We start from the raw sequence: 17109 nt of genomic DNA, 5'->3' as shown, positions 1-17109 counted from the left end.
TAGAGGGTAGGGGTAGTGGTAGCTAACTTGTTAGCTGATTAAGTAATTTTGGTTGTTTTAATTACTTTTCTGTTAACTCAGTTTTATTTTTTTACCTTTAATCTCATTGTTTTAAAAGTTCTCTCTCTCTCTCTCTCTCTCTTTTTTTTTTTTCTGACTGGGTCTTTCTGTCTCATTTGTAGAAGGGAAACATTTTCTCATTTGGCTTTACCATGTGTTACCAACATTGAGAGGCCCCTTAAGATTCTAAAATTACATGATTTTTTCATTGAGCTGTGTGTTTTGGGGTGAAAAGTAGAAGAAAATGCTTTGATAGAACTGTGATCAGAAGAGATACTATCTACAGAAAAGGTGCTTTAATTACATAGAGAGTTCGTAACTTATTACGTATAGAATTACTTCTAATTTATTTATTATTATTTTTTAACGTTTATTTATTTTTGAGACAGAGAGAGCATGAACGGGGGAGGGTCAGAGAGAGAGGGAGACACAGAATCGGAAGCAGGCTCCAGGCTCTGAGCCATCAGCCCAGAGCCCGACGCGGGGCTCGAACTCACGGACCGTGAGATCGTGAGCTGAGCTGAAGTTGGACGCTTAACCGACTGAGCCACCCAGGCGCCCCGAATTACTTCTAATTTTAAAGAGAACATGCTAAAGTTGTTATGCATTTGGTTGCCTTTCTTCTTTGTATAGGGCCAACAAAAACTACTTTGCTTCATTAATATCAAATACTGGTTGAACTTTAAGATAAAGGTCGGCAAACTATGGGGCTGGAGGCCAAATGTGGCCTGCCATCTGTTTTCTGTAAATAAAGTTTTATTGAAACTTATTCACTTATATATTGTCTGTAACTGCCTTTGTGCCCAAATAGCAGAATCCGGTAGTTTTCACAGGGATTGGCTGGCTTGCAAAACCTAAAATATTTATTATGGCCCTCAGTAGGAGAAGTTACCAGCCTCTGCTTTAGGGGGATAAGAGGGAGGAAACTATAGTAAATTTACTTTTTGGGTCATTGTGAAACTACTAAAAGTGATGCATTTAAAGAGTGGAATAATATGAAAATACTTATAAAAGATGTGAAACTTACATATCACAATATTAAAGTTGTGGAGTCTTTGTAATTCAATCTAACATTTTTAAATTACTTTTTCATTATAAAAGGAAAATACGATCATTACAAAACAACAATGTAAATATATATAAAGGGAAAGTCATGGGCCCCTTCTCTATCTACTCTTACCCCGCTCCCATCATACTGCCTAGAAATAACCTTTTAAGATGAGCCCATATACTTTGAAATTGTACTTTTAATGTACTTTTTAAAGTAAAATAGGATGAATCTCTACATGCTGCAAAATAATGGCTCTTTTCCAGGGTATAGTATTTACCACTGTTTGTAATTGCAGACAGTACAGACCCCAGAAGGGAGGCATTTGTGTTGCCAACCATACTTCTCCAATAGATGTTTTGATCTTGACAACAGATGGATGCTATGCTATGGTAAGAGCAGCTCATTGATAGTTCAAGTAATTGCATGATTTGTGGATTGTTCAAACTTTTAATTTATTTTGGCACAAATTAGAAAGTTTTATATTAGAAAGTGACTCGGTTATACTACTATAGCTGTATAAATTATATAACACATTAAATGAGGACTATATGGGGCAAGAAAAAGAAAGAAAATAGCCATTATATTTAAGGTAATAGAAAATTGGGGACACTTGGCTGGAGTATGAGACTCAGTGGAGTGTGAGATTCTTGATCTCAGGGTTGTAAGTTCCAGCCCCACCTTGAGTGGAAAGATTACTAAAAAGAAAAAAAAAGTCTTTAAAAAATAAAAATGAATAAATGGATCAATCTCTTTTTTTAAAAAAAAGATGGTAAAAAATTTAGCTTAGTGAAATATAGACATACATGAACTTGATAGGAATTTACAAAGTTGACTTCATCTTGCTTCTAAAATCCCTGCAATGTTCAATAACACTTCAAGACATTAAAGTCTTTCTCCTTAGAGCTGTGCAAATCCCTTACCAGCCAATTAGTTCTGTCTTCCTTCAGGGAGTCATATACAATTAAACAAGCAAACAAAAAAATCAGACTTTTTAATGAAGATCAGACGAGAAAGACAAATATATATATAACACATTGCCTTTCTCTGTCAATAAGTTCAGATATACAACTCTTGTGCAAACCGCATTTTTTAAAATTTATTTAAAAAAAAATTTTTTTTAATGTTTATTTATTATTGAGAGACAGAGCATGAGCATAGGAGGGGCAGAGAGAGAGGGAGACAGAATCTGAAGCAGGCTCCAGGCTCCAGCTGTTACCACAGAGAGCCCCATGTAGGGCTCAAACTAAGGAACTAAGACATCATGGCCTGAGCCAAAGCCCGATGCTTAACCATCTGAGCCACCCAGGTGCCCCATGCAACCACATTTAATCTTTAAGTTGTGGAGCTTTTTCTAAATCCAAGGAAGCTTTAACTACTTCTAGGAAAAGACTTATGGGAATTGGTGGTTCTTAACCTTTTTTAGGTTAGGAATCAGTTAATAGTTATGTACCCTTTCTTGAGAAAAACAATGACATACATGTGCATCATACAGGCACAATTTTGGGCATAATTTCAAGATGTTTATGGCTTCTTAGAAAGCCCATGCAAGGACCCTTATGTTAACAATCCTTGGTAGACCCCAGTACAGTTCTGGGTGTATGACAGTTCCTTGCGTTTATGTGGACAAGCATATTCACATGCATTGTATGTGACCTTCCCTGTAATGCAGTGGGATTAAGGCTGAGATTTTGTTATAGATGAGAAAGCAGAGGCTCAGGCATTTTAACCAACTTACTTAATTATGATTTTGTGTTTCTGGGACCATATTTGTTCTCTGTCCCTGTTAACAAAAAGTTGAATAAAACTCATTTGTGACTGAGGGCCTCAGAATTTTGTTGGCTTTTTTATTGTTGTAACTGCAGTTATAATATTAGCCAAAGTTTAGAAAAGCGTAGAGCCTGCTAACTTTCCATTGGGTTGAGTGATAGAAACCTAAAGCCAATGAGATTTAGATCAGAGGCAATAAAGGGCAGAAGTGGGAGGAAACTGTATCGTTGACCTCCAGAGGTCACTTCTGGCCTCTTTCGGCTACAAGTAAACTATATATCTGAAGAAGATTTTTAAAGCCCTCTTTCCTCCTAAACAAAGACTTCTTAATTTTTAAAAAAATTTAGAAAGATTTTCTAAGGTACAGAGAAATTGTAATAATAAAATGGTATGCAGAACATTCATATACCCTTTATTCACATTTACCTATTGGTACTGTTTTGTCCTCTTTGCTTTATCATGCACTGGTTTTCCCGCTGTCTCTGTACATAAAAATGTATGTAAATTATTTATATTTTTATATATTGGTATTAATATTATTTCTGATATTAATATACTATTGGAAATTTGAGTCTGTACCAATTCATGCAATTCATAGGGGTCTTTCTTGCTTTCCCTCCCATCCATATTTGTATCTCCCTTTTTTCCATAGTGAATACCCTGGCGCCCAACATTATCAACATATTTACCTCTTTTCTCAATCCTACAATACATCTAGAATTGTTTCAGAATTGCTTCACCTGTTTCACTACAAAAACAAATGTAAAAAAAAAAAAATCAGGATATTTTGTAGTTTTCCCCGAGATGGAGGGTGTGTGGTCAAATACTCGTCTTTGTACATTTCTTAGATTTTTTTTCTCCTTCTTTCAGTGTTGTTCTTTTATTTATTTGACATACAGTTGGATTTATTTGTTTCAGTTTTCTTTCAGTTTACTAGTCCCATTGTTGTTGTTTATTGTTGGCGTGCTTCTAAATGTTAAACAGCAAAGGCATGCTCAGAGTTGTGTTGCTTCCTCCCCTCCCACTGTCGGTTCAGTCCGGTTCCCTCTGACCCTTGTAAGTTTCCAGCTTTGCTGCTTTGGATTTTTTTCTTTTTGTAGAAATGTATATTATATATATATATATATATATACATATATATATGTATGTGTGTATGTATATGTATATATATATGTGTATATATATATATACATATATATATGTAATTATATAACATATATTTCCCCTTCTGTCTTACACAAAAGGTAGCATACTATATTTGCTTTTTTTGCAATTTGCTTTTTTCACTTAACAATATCGCCTGACTGGTGAGCAAAGCATGACGTATAGAGATGGTGAATCACTATGTTGTACACCTGAAACTAGGGTGCCATTGTGTGTCAACTATACTCAAATTAAAAAAAAAAATTAAATTAGAAGAAGGCAAAACCAGAACCCCAACCAGTATCTCCTGGAAATCACATCACGCCTTATCAGTCATAGAGATCAACCTTCTCTTTTCCCAGCTGCATGATACTCTATTGCATATATGTATCATAGTTTATTCACCTGATTTCCTAAAGTTTGAATATTTAGGTAGTTTCCAGTATCTTGAAATTACAAATAATCTTACAATTAAAGCCTCGTGCATATGTACTTTCATCTTGTTGGAGGTATATCTTCAGAGTAAATTCCCAGAAGTGGGATTACTGAGTTGAAGGATAAATGTGTATGTAGTTTTGATAGATATTGCCAAGTTTTCTTCTATGGGTGTTATAATCTCCCCCATCCCAGGCAATGTACGATTGCCATTTTCTGTAGTCTTGGCTCTGAGTGCATTGTTAAGTTTTTGAGTCCTTGTCAGTCTGATGATTGAAAAATGGTATTTCAGTGTAGTTTTAATTTGCATTTCCCTTATCTTGACTGAGTTGAAAGACCTTTACTTTTTTTTTTTAATTTTTTTTTTCAACGTTTTTTATTTATTTTTGGGACAGAGAGAGACAGAGCATGAACGGGGGAGGGGCAGAGAGAGAGGGAGACACAGAATCGGAAACAGGCTCCAGGCTCTGAGCCATCAGCCCAGAGCCTGACGCGGGGCTCGAACTCACAGACCGCGAGATCGTGACCTGGCTGAAGTCGGACGCTTAACCGACTGCGCCACCCAGGCGCCCCGAAAGACCTTTACTTTTTAAAGCTAGATTATAACTAGTGTAGGAACACAGTTTAAATTCAAAGGTGCTACTAACGAACACTTTTTGCTTCTATCTGGCCATTCATATCTTTTGATTAGACTATGAACTTCAGTCAGTAGAAGAAGGCCAATCTTTTCTCTTGGTGGGGAATAGGAACTTACTGGTACTTAAAAAAAAAAGCTTTCTTTGCATATCTGTGCCTTTACATTTTTCTTTTTTTTTAGATCTTTATTTTTTATTGCAGTGTAATTGACATAGAACATTTTATTAGTTTAAGGTATGCAACATAAAGACTCAATATTTGTGTTTATTCTGAAATGATCACCAAAATCAATGTAGTTAACATCATCACTATACATAGTTGTAAATGTTTTTTCTTATTATGAGAACTTCTTTTTTTTTTTTAATTTTTATTTATTTTTTTTCATTTTTCAATATATGAAATTTATTGTCAAATTGGTTTCCATACAACACCCAGTGCTCATCCCAACAGGTGCCCTCCTCAATACCCATCACCCACCCTCCCCTCCCTCCTACCCCCCATCAACCCTCAGTTTGTTCTCAGTTTTTAAGAGTCTCTTATGCTTTGGCTCTCTCCCACTCTAACCTCTTTTTTTTTTTTTTTTTCCCTTCCCCTCCCCCATGGGTTTCTGTTAAGTTTCTCAGGACATTTTTCTTTTTTTCTAATGGTACTTCTAGGTTGGCCAGGTTCACGGTGGATTGATGGGAATTATTCAGAGAGCCATGGTGAAGGCTTGTCCGCATGTCTGGTTTGAACGATCGGAAATGAAAGATCGACACCTGGTCACTAAGCGGTAAGCAGAGACATTGCTTGGTGTTGGGGTAGCATAAAATCTGATAAATCTTGGCCTTCCTGCAAAGACAGCAGAGCAGTACTAAGGATAAAACCTAAAATATATGGGGTTTTCTTTGTGGTTGACTTTTCTTTGCTGAATCACCTGTCTGAGCTACATTCTTAAAAATTTGAATTCTGTAGTCATAGTGGGTTATAGGATGAGATTAGAAGTCCCATACATTTTGTGTGGCTGTGGCTTAGGTATAGTCCAGTCACTGAATTTTCAGAATTAAAACTTACTACCACGAAAGTTAAATAATTGGTAACTGTTTGCTGAGTAAATAGATGGCTGATTGTTTGCTGAATGTTATCATTTAAATCCATCAAGAGACTGGCAGAGCTAATGCTCTTTATGGAACAGAAGAAATCTCTGGGGCTTGGGATTGAGAGGAGCTACCAGAAGCCTTTGTTGGGAAACAACAGCTTTTTGCCTGAGGCCTTTAAGTGAAGGCCTTCTGGTTATTGCTTCTAGAAACTTGAAGGTAGGGCGTGCTTTTAAGAGTAAGATGAAAAGTACTTGTTGAAATCTGTTGAAGGTTAGTGAAACCATTCCCCAGTTTGAGATTATTTAACATGGGACACGGGTAGCTGTAATTTCTCTCTCTCAGTCTTACCAGTTTCTGGTGAGCAGTTGGGAATATAAAGCTGGCTGCAGGGGAGACAGGACCTAAGCCTGGAAGGACTTCCATGTTCTCAGCTTTCTGGCATCTCTATTACATATCACAGGAAAGCTGAGCCTGACTCATTTAAGGAATTTCTTTACACTCAATGGCCATGAGCCTGACAGGTTCCAGTGATCAGTATTCTCATTTTTCAGATGAGGAAATATAAGTACGTGGAGAAGGGTACAAATTATATGACACAGGGGGCTCCAGAGCTCATGTCACATGACTGCCTACCGTTCTATTTTAAGAGTAGGCAGAAGGCACTGAAAACTGCTCACTTTGAAATGAGAGAAATTAAAATAGTACAGATAGCATTATGCTTTTTAGAAAGGGACCAACTTGAGTTTTTCCCTTTACTTATGTTTTATTTTCCCCCTCCTTATTGCTATACAATTATATTTGTACTAGTGGAGTGTAAACACCAAAGTGGATTCCCACCTCTATTTTTGTAAAGGTAGCATTCTGATCTTTTATTTTTCTTCACAGACTAAAAGAACACATTGCTGATAAGAAAAAACTACCCATATTAATCTTTCCTGAAGGTAAGAAGGGTAACTGCCTACCAAGCTATAGTTGATAACAACCAGCACCAAAAGTATGTGAGGCATCAGATTGTTCTAGAAGTTCACTCTTAGTCCAGATCTCTGCTGTCCTATAGGAATGCGATGGCCTTCTCTGAGCCAATAATCCTTTGCCTTCTTTTGACATTTGATGGAAGGCATGGTGCCTCTTTGATCTTAAAAGTTATTTCTGGGTAATGAACTTGGATAGGTAGTGTTCCTAATTTTTTAAAGTATTTTTTAAAGTATTAAAATTATCACCTGTTGTGCAAAACTTTTATCTCCAGAGTATTTAATAACAAAGCAAAAGTTTGTTTTTAAACTTGCTTAGAACTGTTGAGTTACTTAATTAAGCAGGGATTGATCTGTGAAATAAGAGTAAACTCCAATTTTGCTAGGATTTGAATATTTTATTTTGTGTCAAAATAATTCCTTTTAAAAGTTTGTTGAAAAGAGAAAAACTGCCTTTAAAAATAGTCACCATACCCTTTTCTCCCTTCTGCAGGGACTTGCATCAACAATACTTCAGTCATGATGTTTAAAAAGGGAAGCTTTGAAATTGGAGGAACCATACATCCAGTTGCAATTAAGGTAAAACAGATATACCCGCCCCTGCCCCGAGGCTCCCCAAAGGGGAGTGACTTGGTAACTTTATTTTGATATAACTTCAGTGTTAAAATCTGTAAGAATAACAAGTGCTTGTACACTCTTCCCCCTGCCCCAGCTTTATTGGGATATAGTTGACATATAACATTGTGTAAATTTAAGGTGTACAATATACAGTGTTATTAACTATATTCACCATGCTGTGTATTAGGTCCCCAGGACTTGTTTATCTTAATAACTGTAAGTCTGTTGTCTTTGACCAATATCTCCCCAGTTCCTCCACTGTGCCGTCTCTCCTCCTCAGGCCCTGGTAACCACCTTTCTAATCTTTGTTTCTATCAGTCCAGCTTTTTTAGATTCCACATATAGGGGCGCCTGGGTGGCTCAGTCGGTTAAGCGGCCGACTTCAGCTCAGGTCATGATCTCGCGGTCCATGAGTTCAAGCCCCGCATTGGGCTCTGTGCTGACAGCTCAGAGCCTGGAGCCTGTTTCGGATTCTGTGTCTCCCTCTCTCTGACCCTCCCCCGTTCATGCTCTGTCTCTCTCTGTCTCAAAAATAAATAAACGTTAGATTCCACATATAAATGAGGCTATACAGTACTTACCTTTCTCTGTCTGACTTATTTTACTCCTCATGATGCTTTCAGGGTCCATCTGTGTTGTCACAAATGTCATCTGTATACACACACACACACACACACACACACACACACACACACCACATCTTTATTCATCTGTTGACCTACACTTAGGTTGTTTCCATATCTTGGCTATTGTGAAAAATATGCTGCAGTGAACATAGGAGGGCAGATATCTCTTCAAGATCTTGTTTTCACTTTCATTGGATACATACCCAAAAGTGAGGTTGCTGGATCATATGGTAGTTCTAATTTTTGACTTTTTGAGGACGCTCTCATACTGTTTTCGATAGTGGCTGTACTGATTTACGTCCCCACCAGCAGTGCACCAACGATCTCTTTTCTCCACATCTGTTTTTCCTTTTTGCAAATCTGTTTTATATCCTGGGATTCTGCATGAGATGTAATTGAAGAAAAGGATTGGTAATTTGCTGCTAACCCAGAATGTTTAGAAACCACAACTTTAGTTAAACTTTCTCAGTTTGTAAATTGAGTCTCAGAGATGTCATGTGATTTGTCTCATAGTTATACCGTTACTTGGTGGAAATATTGTGTTGCCATTATGTTAGAGATATTTAGCCAACCAACATATTCTAAAGACCTGTTGTGTATAAGGTCTTCCTTAAGGCATTTGTATACTCTTTATTCAGATTCACCAACTGTTTACATGTTGCCCTGTTTGCTCAATCATTCTGTCTCTATTGGTACATATACAGACGGGTTCCAGGGGACTGTGTACCAGGCATTTTATTAAGTACTGAGGACACGGTAATAAGCAAAAGAGGTACTGTGCCTACTTTCACTCAATTTCAGTGAAGTGGGAGACAGATATTGAAGACTCATGTGGATAACTCTCTTATTGCAGCACTCTGGGGCTCTGGTCAGAGGAGTTAGCTGGCCTGGTTTACTTTTTTGATCATTTCTATCAAGCAAAGTAGCTTCTCTTTCTCTTGGGGTTCAGCAGAGATGTTTGGCCTATTGCCTATGAAACACTAACGTGGATAAGCCATCACTTAGTTCATGACTGCAATGTTTTTTCTTTCTTTTACTTCTTTTTTTTTTTTTTTCCCCCCCAGTATAACCCTCAGTTTGGGGATGCATTTTGGAACAGTAGTAAATACAACATGGTGAGCTACCTGCTTCGAATGATGACCAGCTGGGCCATCGTCTGTGACGTGTGGTACATGCCCCCCATGACCAGAGAGGTATCCATAGATAACAACTGGTCTTTGGTGCTTTATCCAGTCAGATCCAGGGGAGAGCACTTTTCCCTGAAAACCTGGGTGCCTGCCTTCCTCACAGTAGCAAGAGCTTGGCTTCCTTTCTGCTTTCTCAGCAAACGAGTCATTTAAAACGAAATGTATTTGGCTTTCTTCAAGTCAGGCTCTTTTATATTCGGAAACTCTTTTCCATAATGGTTTTTATACTTGCTGTTGGTTTAGCGAACCTACAAATATTATGGAATGTTACATATTGGTAAGGCTGATAATATATGTACACGATAAAAATTAAACATTACAGCACTGCATTTTCTTGGCAGACCAAATGATATTTGCTATGATTGAGAACAGAACTGAGCTAAAAGGTGAATCTTACATTTTAAAACAAATCTAAATGATTGTGAGATATTTTAAGAATTGTTTGAAAACTCTATTCCCAGGATGTACTTGTAATTTTCTTTTCCCCAGGAAGGAGAAGATGCTGTCCAGTTTGCTAACAGGGTTAAGTCTGCTATTGCTGTGCAAGGAGGATTGACTGAGCTTCCCTGGTAAGAAATTTTTTAGACGTACTATCATTTCTTTTTCATTAAAAAAATCACTTTTATTTTGCATTATTTATCTATTTATTTTTAGAAGTGTGTTTATTTTGAGAGAAAGAAATAGTGAGCCAGCAGGGGAGAGGGAGAGAGGAAGAGAGAATGTCAGACACAGGCTCCACGCTCAATGCAGAACCCGACATAGGGCTTAATCTCATGACCCTGGGATCATGACCTGGGCTGAAATCAAGAGTTGGACACTCAACCACCCAGGCACCCCCCAAAAAAATCGTCTTTAGTAATGTCATTTATTGTGCTAGCTAGCCAGAGGTTTAGCCGAAAGAGCGGTTTACTTAAATACCAATGGCTTAAATAAGGTAGAAGTTTATCCCTCTTGCTTAAACACAGGCTGCACAGGCTCGTATAACAGCTCATTCTGTATCCCATCCTCAGTGTGCTTCCACTTTCGGGTCCAGGCTGATGACTTCAGGGCTACTCCATGTGTCCAGAAAATGGCCAGTAGGGAAGACTTAAAACAAGGACACCCCTCTCATTATTACCATTATAGGGTTGGAGCAGCCACTTCCATTTGTATCCATTGGCTAGAACTCAAGTTATATGACGGCAACCGCAAAGAAGGCTGGAGAACGCCGTCTTTGTTCTGGAAGGCCATGTGTCTAGCTGAAATTTAGCGTTCTTTTACTGAAGAAGAACGTGAGACTAGATTTGGGGGTGGAGAACGGACCCTGGGAGCAAGGGGCAACTTATAGGCTTGTTCATATTTAATGCTAGCTATAACTAAATTAGAGAAAACTTAAAAACTTGAAAGGAAATAAGTGAAATATTTTAGTTATGGAAACTTTGGATTTAATTTTTTCTTTGTTTGAGGAAGGTTGAATGTAGGGGAGTGTAGTAGTCTGCTTGGGCTGCCATAACAAACTACCATATATGGGGTTGACTTAAAAAACAAACTATTTCTCACGGTTCTGAAGGCTGGAAATCTGAGATTGGGGTGCCAGCAAGGTCGGTTTCTGGTGAGAGCTCTCTCTCCCTTTTGGCTGGCAAATGGCCGTCTTCTTGCCTTGTGTTCACACAGTCTCGTCTTTGTATGAGTATGGGGAGAGAGAAGCGAGCAAGCTCACAGGTGTCTCTTCTTATACAGACATTAATCCTATCTTGAAGATTCGTGACCACTCTTCTGACCTCATCTAAACCTCATTACTTCCCAAAGGCCCCTTCTCTAAATACCATCTAAATATTGGAGGTTAGGGCTTCAATATATGAATGGAGGGGGGCGGGGAAGGCATAAACATTTAGTCTGTATCAGTGAGGGTTAACTATATACCTACATTATAGTGGGAGATTAAATTCTCACACACACAGACATTATGTTAGCAAGCTTGCATAAAGCAGTTCAAACTTTGGGGCACCTAGGTGGCTCGGTTGGTTAATCGTCCACTCTTGATTTTGTTTCAGGTCATGATCTCATGGTTCATAAGTCTGGGCCCTGTGTTGGGCTCTGTGCTGATAGTGCAGAGCTTCCTTGGAATTCTTTGTCTTTATCCCTGCCCCCTCCCCCTGCTCTGCCTCTCTCGCTCTCTCTCCCTCTCTTTCCCCCCCACCTCAAAATAAATAAAAAATAAACTTTAAAAAAAACAGTTCATACTTCAAATCCTGTAAGTTTAATAAAGTCCCTCTGTTTATCATTTTTGGTGTTTTGGAAACACTTTGCATGAAAAGTTCACTTAAGGCAATTATAGTTATGTTCTAGGAGCAGGATTTGACTGAGTCAGGTTGTCAGCCAGTTCAGCCAACTGCAGAGGGACCCAGGACTGCTCAGGAATTAGCCTCTGGAATAAGGGCTTGCTGGGTTCTTATACTCCTTTATGCAAAGGTGGGGAATGTCTCTAGAATATTTTATCCATTCATATACCTTAAGTACAACCAATTTCACCCAAGAAACCTGTTTCTGGCGTCTGTTATGCTAATTAGGAAGCCAATCATTTCTGTAGTGAAAACCCATTTCTAAAATTCATTAGGTGAATTAACAAAGGTTGGGAAGTTGATGGGAGACAAAGATAGCTGATGCCTTATAGTGACACCTTTGGAGGGTGGCCTTCTAATTAAATGCCTGGCTGATCATCCCCAGAGTATGAGTTCTTGATTTAGGGCAACTTGACTGGCCCTAAGGCCAGGACTAGGGTCAAGATAGGTTAAAACTGGGGCGCCTGGGTGGCGCAGTCGGTTAAGCGTCCGACATCAGCCAGGTCACGATCTCGCGGTCTGTGAGTTCGAGCCCCGCGTCAGGCTCTGGGCTGATGACTCGAGCCTGGAGCCTGTTTCCGATTCTGTGTCTCCCTCTCTCTCTGCCCCTCCCCCGTTCATGCTCTGTCTCTCTCTGTCCCAAAAATAAATAAAAAATGTTGAAAAAAAAAAAATTAAAAAAAAAAAAAAGATAGGTTAAAACTAACATTTGTATCACACTACCTAAGCTGAAATAGGTGAAACTAAATTACAGACATCATAATATCATGAAATGACAGACTTACACATGTCCTAGTTTATCAATGCCCTAGTGAATCCAAGTTCACTCTGGACCTGGCTTCCTCTTTCCTCATTGTTTTCAGTTCTTTACTCTGCTTCCTCTCACCTGACATCAAAGCCCTCCTCCTGCCCTGAAGCCATATGAAAATCTAGGAGTTTGGGATCAGTAGCCTCAGACACCAAAGAAAGGAAGAAAGTCTTGAAAGACAACAGCCTAAGGAAGTCAGCCACAGGACAGATCCCAATCAGATTGGCTTAAAGAAAATCTGTCAGATTTTGAGAATTTTTCAATTTCCTTTTATTGGGCCATATGCAAGTCTCACTGCCTTTCCAGGTGTACCTGTCATTCACACACTGAGTATGAATTAACATGTCTACATGGCTTTTTTCCTAGATTAAATGAGAATTCGGTTGTATCATCTTAAACAGGTTTTTACATATGGTTGCTGCTATCCTTAGGAGCTCAGGTCTGCTGCCATTGCAAAGGGGAACTGGGTAAAACTTTAAAGTCTCTAGAGGGGGCAGGTCACAGTTGGGGTGCTCAGAGCTGTGTGTGATACCTGGGTGCTTGGGATAGTTGCATCAAAATAATGTCAGGATGCTCAAGGGCAAATGTTTTTAACTGTTTTGTCAGTTTTGGCTTGGACCTTAGGAAAGAAAGAAAGGCTTTTCTTCTGCCTCCCCCCCCCCCCCCCCCCCCCACTTAGTTCCTACTATTCAGAATTCACATCAGTGCTATGAATAGTTAGAGGCAGCTCTTCTGGATAAAAGAGGCTTTGGGGGACAATTCTGGGGAGCTAATAACAATTTATAACTTTGTTTCATGGAAATTTCCTACATCTGAGCCCCTGGAAGATGTGTGGACTTTAGTCTGTTTTTAAGTTGAGGACTCACTGGCAGGCTGAGTCTTGGTTTTGACTTCAGAGGCCAAAACATTGCAGTGGTTCAGGCGGGCGTCTGTTTGTAGGTCAAGTTCTGTCCTCATGGCAGAGTGTACAGGCTAACCTGTGATCCATTCATCATCATCAGAAGGCACTTGGTAAACATTTGTGTTTAACTGGGTTAAAATTAAACAGGTACAGTATAAGGTAAGCAAGTTCACCATCTATGCACTTAGGAGTTAAAATAAAAAACATTAGATTAGGAGAGAGATCGTGGCCCCTTATAGTCCAGGTCTCCTCTCAGAGCTTACAGTTTGTTGTTCCTTTGTGTTGACCAAAGAAGGAAAGGCATGCAGAGTCCTTATAACCCAGGCAGCTCTGTGTTTTCACCACCGTGGAGAGAGTTCAAAGATTCACAGACTCTGAATTAAGGAATGCTACTTACATCGGCACTAACTACTGGTTAAATGCAATTTATGATTTTGTTGTTCGTTTTTATTCTGAGTCTGTTTTGTAATATGGGAGATCATTAATGCTTGAAATATGTAGTGCTTTGAATGAAAATACAACTTTTCATTATATTTTCCTATGTCTTTCCCATATTTTCTATGTATTTTCCATATGTCTTCCTATGTAGACATAGGAAAGAAAGGAAGAAAGGCTTTGGTTTGAATAATGATTAACCCACTTATCTTTAAGGAATTTACTCGTACATACACAGTACCCTCAGCATTATTTGAGTGTACCTTAAATTTTCCATATGGGTTTTCTAGTAAGACATAGGTTGATTGGATGAAAGAAAACAATACTTTGCTTTCCTTGCAGAAAAAGACAGGCAAACAATCCTAGTTTTAATATAAAGTCCAGGGGCGCCTTGGGTGGCTCAGTTGGTTAAGCATCTGACTTCTGCTCAGGTCCTGATCTCTCAGTTTGTGAGTTGGAGCCCTGCGTCTAGCTCCGTGCTGACAGCTCAGAGCCTGGAGTCTGCTTCAGATTCTGTCTCTGTCTCTGTCTCTCTCTGCTCCTCCCTGCTTGCAATCTGTCTCTCTAAAAAATAAATAAACATTCAGAAAGTTAGAAAAAAACATGTAAATTCCAAATATTGAATATAGCAACCCTAACTTCTTAATTTTTTCTTTTCCAGTGGTCATTCATTTTTGAGAGAGAGACAGAGTGCGAGTGGGGGAGGGCAGAGAGAGAGGGAGATATAGAATCCAAAGTAGGCTCCAAGCTCTGAGCTGTCAGCACAGAGCCCAACGCAGTCCCGAACCCACGGACTGTGAGATCATGACCTGAGCCTAAGTCGGACGCTTAAAAGACTGAGCCACCCAGACGCCCCTAGCAACCCTAACTTCTAAAAGGAAACTGAGTGGAGATATTATTCTATATTTTAATTAAGCATCAGAGAGATCGTTCCTTCCCCAGAGTAACACACATTTAGTCAGTAGAACAGAGACTGAAATCTTGGTCTTTCTGCTTCCAAATCCCATGTGCTTTGCCACATTGTTGACCAGCCACTTAAAGTGTCATGGCACCACACAGTGTGTGTAAACAGCAAATGCTTTTACATCATTGCTGGGAATATCTTTCATTCATTTGCCTTTCTATTCCCAGGGATGGAGGGCTGAAGAGAGCAAAGGTGAAGGACACCTTTAAGGAAGAGCAGCAGAAGAATTACAGCAAGATGATTGTAGGCAATGGATCTCTTTGAATCAGACTGAATCCCACCCTGGTGATAAAATTTGGCTTACCAGAACTAGCCCCAGAAATGGAATGTGTTGTTTTTGGTGGGGTGAGAGGGAGAGTGGAGTATTGTTTTGGTTTACTGTTTTTGTTTTTTAATGTTAATCTTTTCTATAGGATGAATTGTCTCTACCTCTTTACGCCAGAGGCAGAACCCATCTGGGGCCCTTTTTGGCTTTTGTTGTCATAGCAATAGTCTCATGAATTATAAGGTAGTTTACTGACTTTAAACAGATACTGTCTTGTGTAAAATGATGAAGTCATTGTTGATTGAATGAAATATTTGTACAGGAAAAAGTGCTTCTAAAACACTTTTGGAACTCACTGTGTTTGGAACTTGTTGATATGGCAATTCTCAAAAAAAATCCCCCAGGCTCTTTCCATGATTCGTTTTCTCACTCCTCCCCACCCCGCCCCTCCGCCAATCACTTAAACAGCGGGAGTACACATCAGTTCAAGGTTACTGCCACGGTTGTGTTCCACTGCAAGGTTGAAAAGAAAAATGAGGATCGTATTTAGGAGAAAGGACAGATTTGTGGCCACTTGATCTGAAAGTTGAAAGCAAATGTAAATATTTTTTTACTAGTGTGTTAGAAGAGAAGTATTACTTGGTGAGCTTTACCAAAGAAAGGTGAATGCAGGTTACTGTGTGTGTGCATTTGTATGTAGGCAAGTTTTGAATAAACAACTTTTTAGCGGGCCACTGGTGGTAAAGCTTTAAGGTTTCCTTGTGGTTACAGTAGAGATCTATACGTAGTGCCTCTCCCATTTACGGATTTGTTTGATTTTGTACCGAAGCATATTTTCAAACAGGAGAAGGCTTTAACAACAAAAAAATCACTTTGTCTTCAGGGGAGGTATGAATGAGCCAGGCGTGTGTGCTGCTTCTCACCCTCTACCCTTTGAGGTTTATTTCAGGATGTTCCCAGTTTTTTAAACAGAAGAATGAGTGGTAAAATTACCTTTTGGAAACTGAGCCTTAAATTTTTTTAAGGGGAAGATAAGTGTTTCCCAATTTACTCAGTGTAAACAATGTTTAATAGCAATATAACACCATGTTAAACTCTGGGAGTGTTCCATCTCTTCTGGTAACTGTGTACCGAATGTGAAACTGTCTTACAGTGAAAATAAATAAATTATATATTTCTAAATGTGTGTTGCATTATTTTCCCTCACCTCTACCCTCTTCTGGTCTGAGGAAGGTTAAATTTTTTCTTATTATAAACAAGAATTGTTTGTTTTCCATATCAATTACATAGTTAGATTTTATTGGACTGGAATATCTGAGAAATGAGACCATGAACAGCTAGTTTTGGTTTGTTTTTTCTTTTCTTTTCTTTTCTTTCTTTTCTTTCTTTCTTTCTTTCTTTCTTTCTTTCTTTCTTTCTTTTTTAGCTTGATGATTTGGACTCTGACCCTGTGGACTCTGCCTTGAGCAAGTCATAAACTTCACTTGATTTGTGGGTGAACTCAGGCACTTATCTCTTTTTTTTTCTTTTTAGTTTTTTTTAATGGTTATTTATTTAAAAAAAAATTTTTTTTTTTAGCGTTTATTTATTTTTGAGACAGAAAGAGACAGAGCATGAACGGGGGAGGGACAGAGAGAGAGGGAGACACAGAATCGGAAGCAGGCTCCAGGCTCTGAGCCATCAGCCCAGAGCCCGACGCGGGGCTTGAACTCACGGACCGCAAGATCGTGACCTGAGCTGAAGTCGGACGCTTAACCGACTGAGCCACCCAGGTGCCCCAATGGTTATTTATTTTTGAGAGAGACAGAGCACAAGTGGGGGAGGGTCAGAGAGGGATGAAGA

At 39.0% G+C, this 17109-nt stretch overlaps 1 protein-coding gene across 3 annotated transcripts in view; it reads left to right on the top strand.

The window, feature by feature from the left end:
- Positions 1–16449, top strand: part of GPAT3 (glycerol-3-phosphate acyltransferase 3) — a 64664-nt gene extending 48215 nt beyond the window's left edge. For all 3 annotated transcript variants that reach the window (XM_043572272.1, XM_043572274.1, XM_043572273.1), the window contains 7 exons: positions 1407–1500; positions 5749–5864; positions 7057–7112; positions 7636–7721; positions 9451–9579; positions 10063–10142; positions 15170–16449. In XM_043572272.1, the coding sequence (XP_043428207.1) occupies positions 1407–1500; positions 5749–5864; positions 7057–7112; positions 7636–7721; positions 9451–9579; positions 10063–10142; positions 15170–15266 (658 nt within the window). In that variant the 3' untranslated portion in view covers positions 15267–16449. The remainder of the gene's footprint in view (positions 1–1406; positions 1501–5748; positions 5865–7056; positions 7113–7635; positions 7722–9450; positions 9580–10062; positions 10143–15169) is intronic.
- Positions 16450–17109: the final 660 nt, after the last annotated feature.

This window comes from Prionailurus bengalensis, chromosome B1 (assembly GCF_016509475.1).
Source record: "Prionailurus bengalensis isolate Pbe53 chromosome B1, Fcat_Pben_1.1_paternal_pri, whole genome shotgun sequence".
NCBI lineage: Eukaryota > Metazoa > Chordata > Mammalia > Carnivora > Felidae > Prionailurus > Prionailurus bengalensis.
The sequence above is the reverse complement of the archived record's forward strand: the minus strand, read 5'-3'. Positions and strand labels throughout refer to the sequence as shown.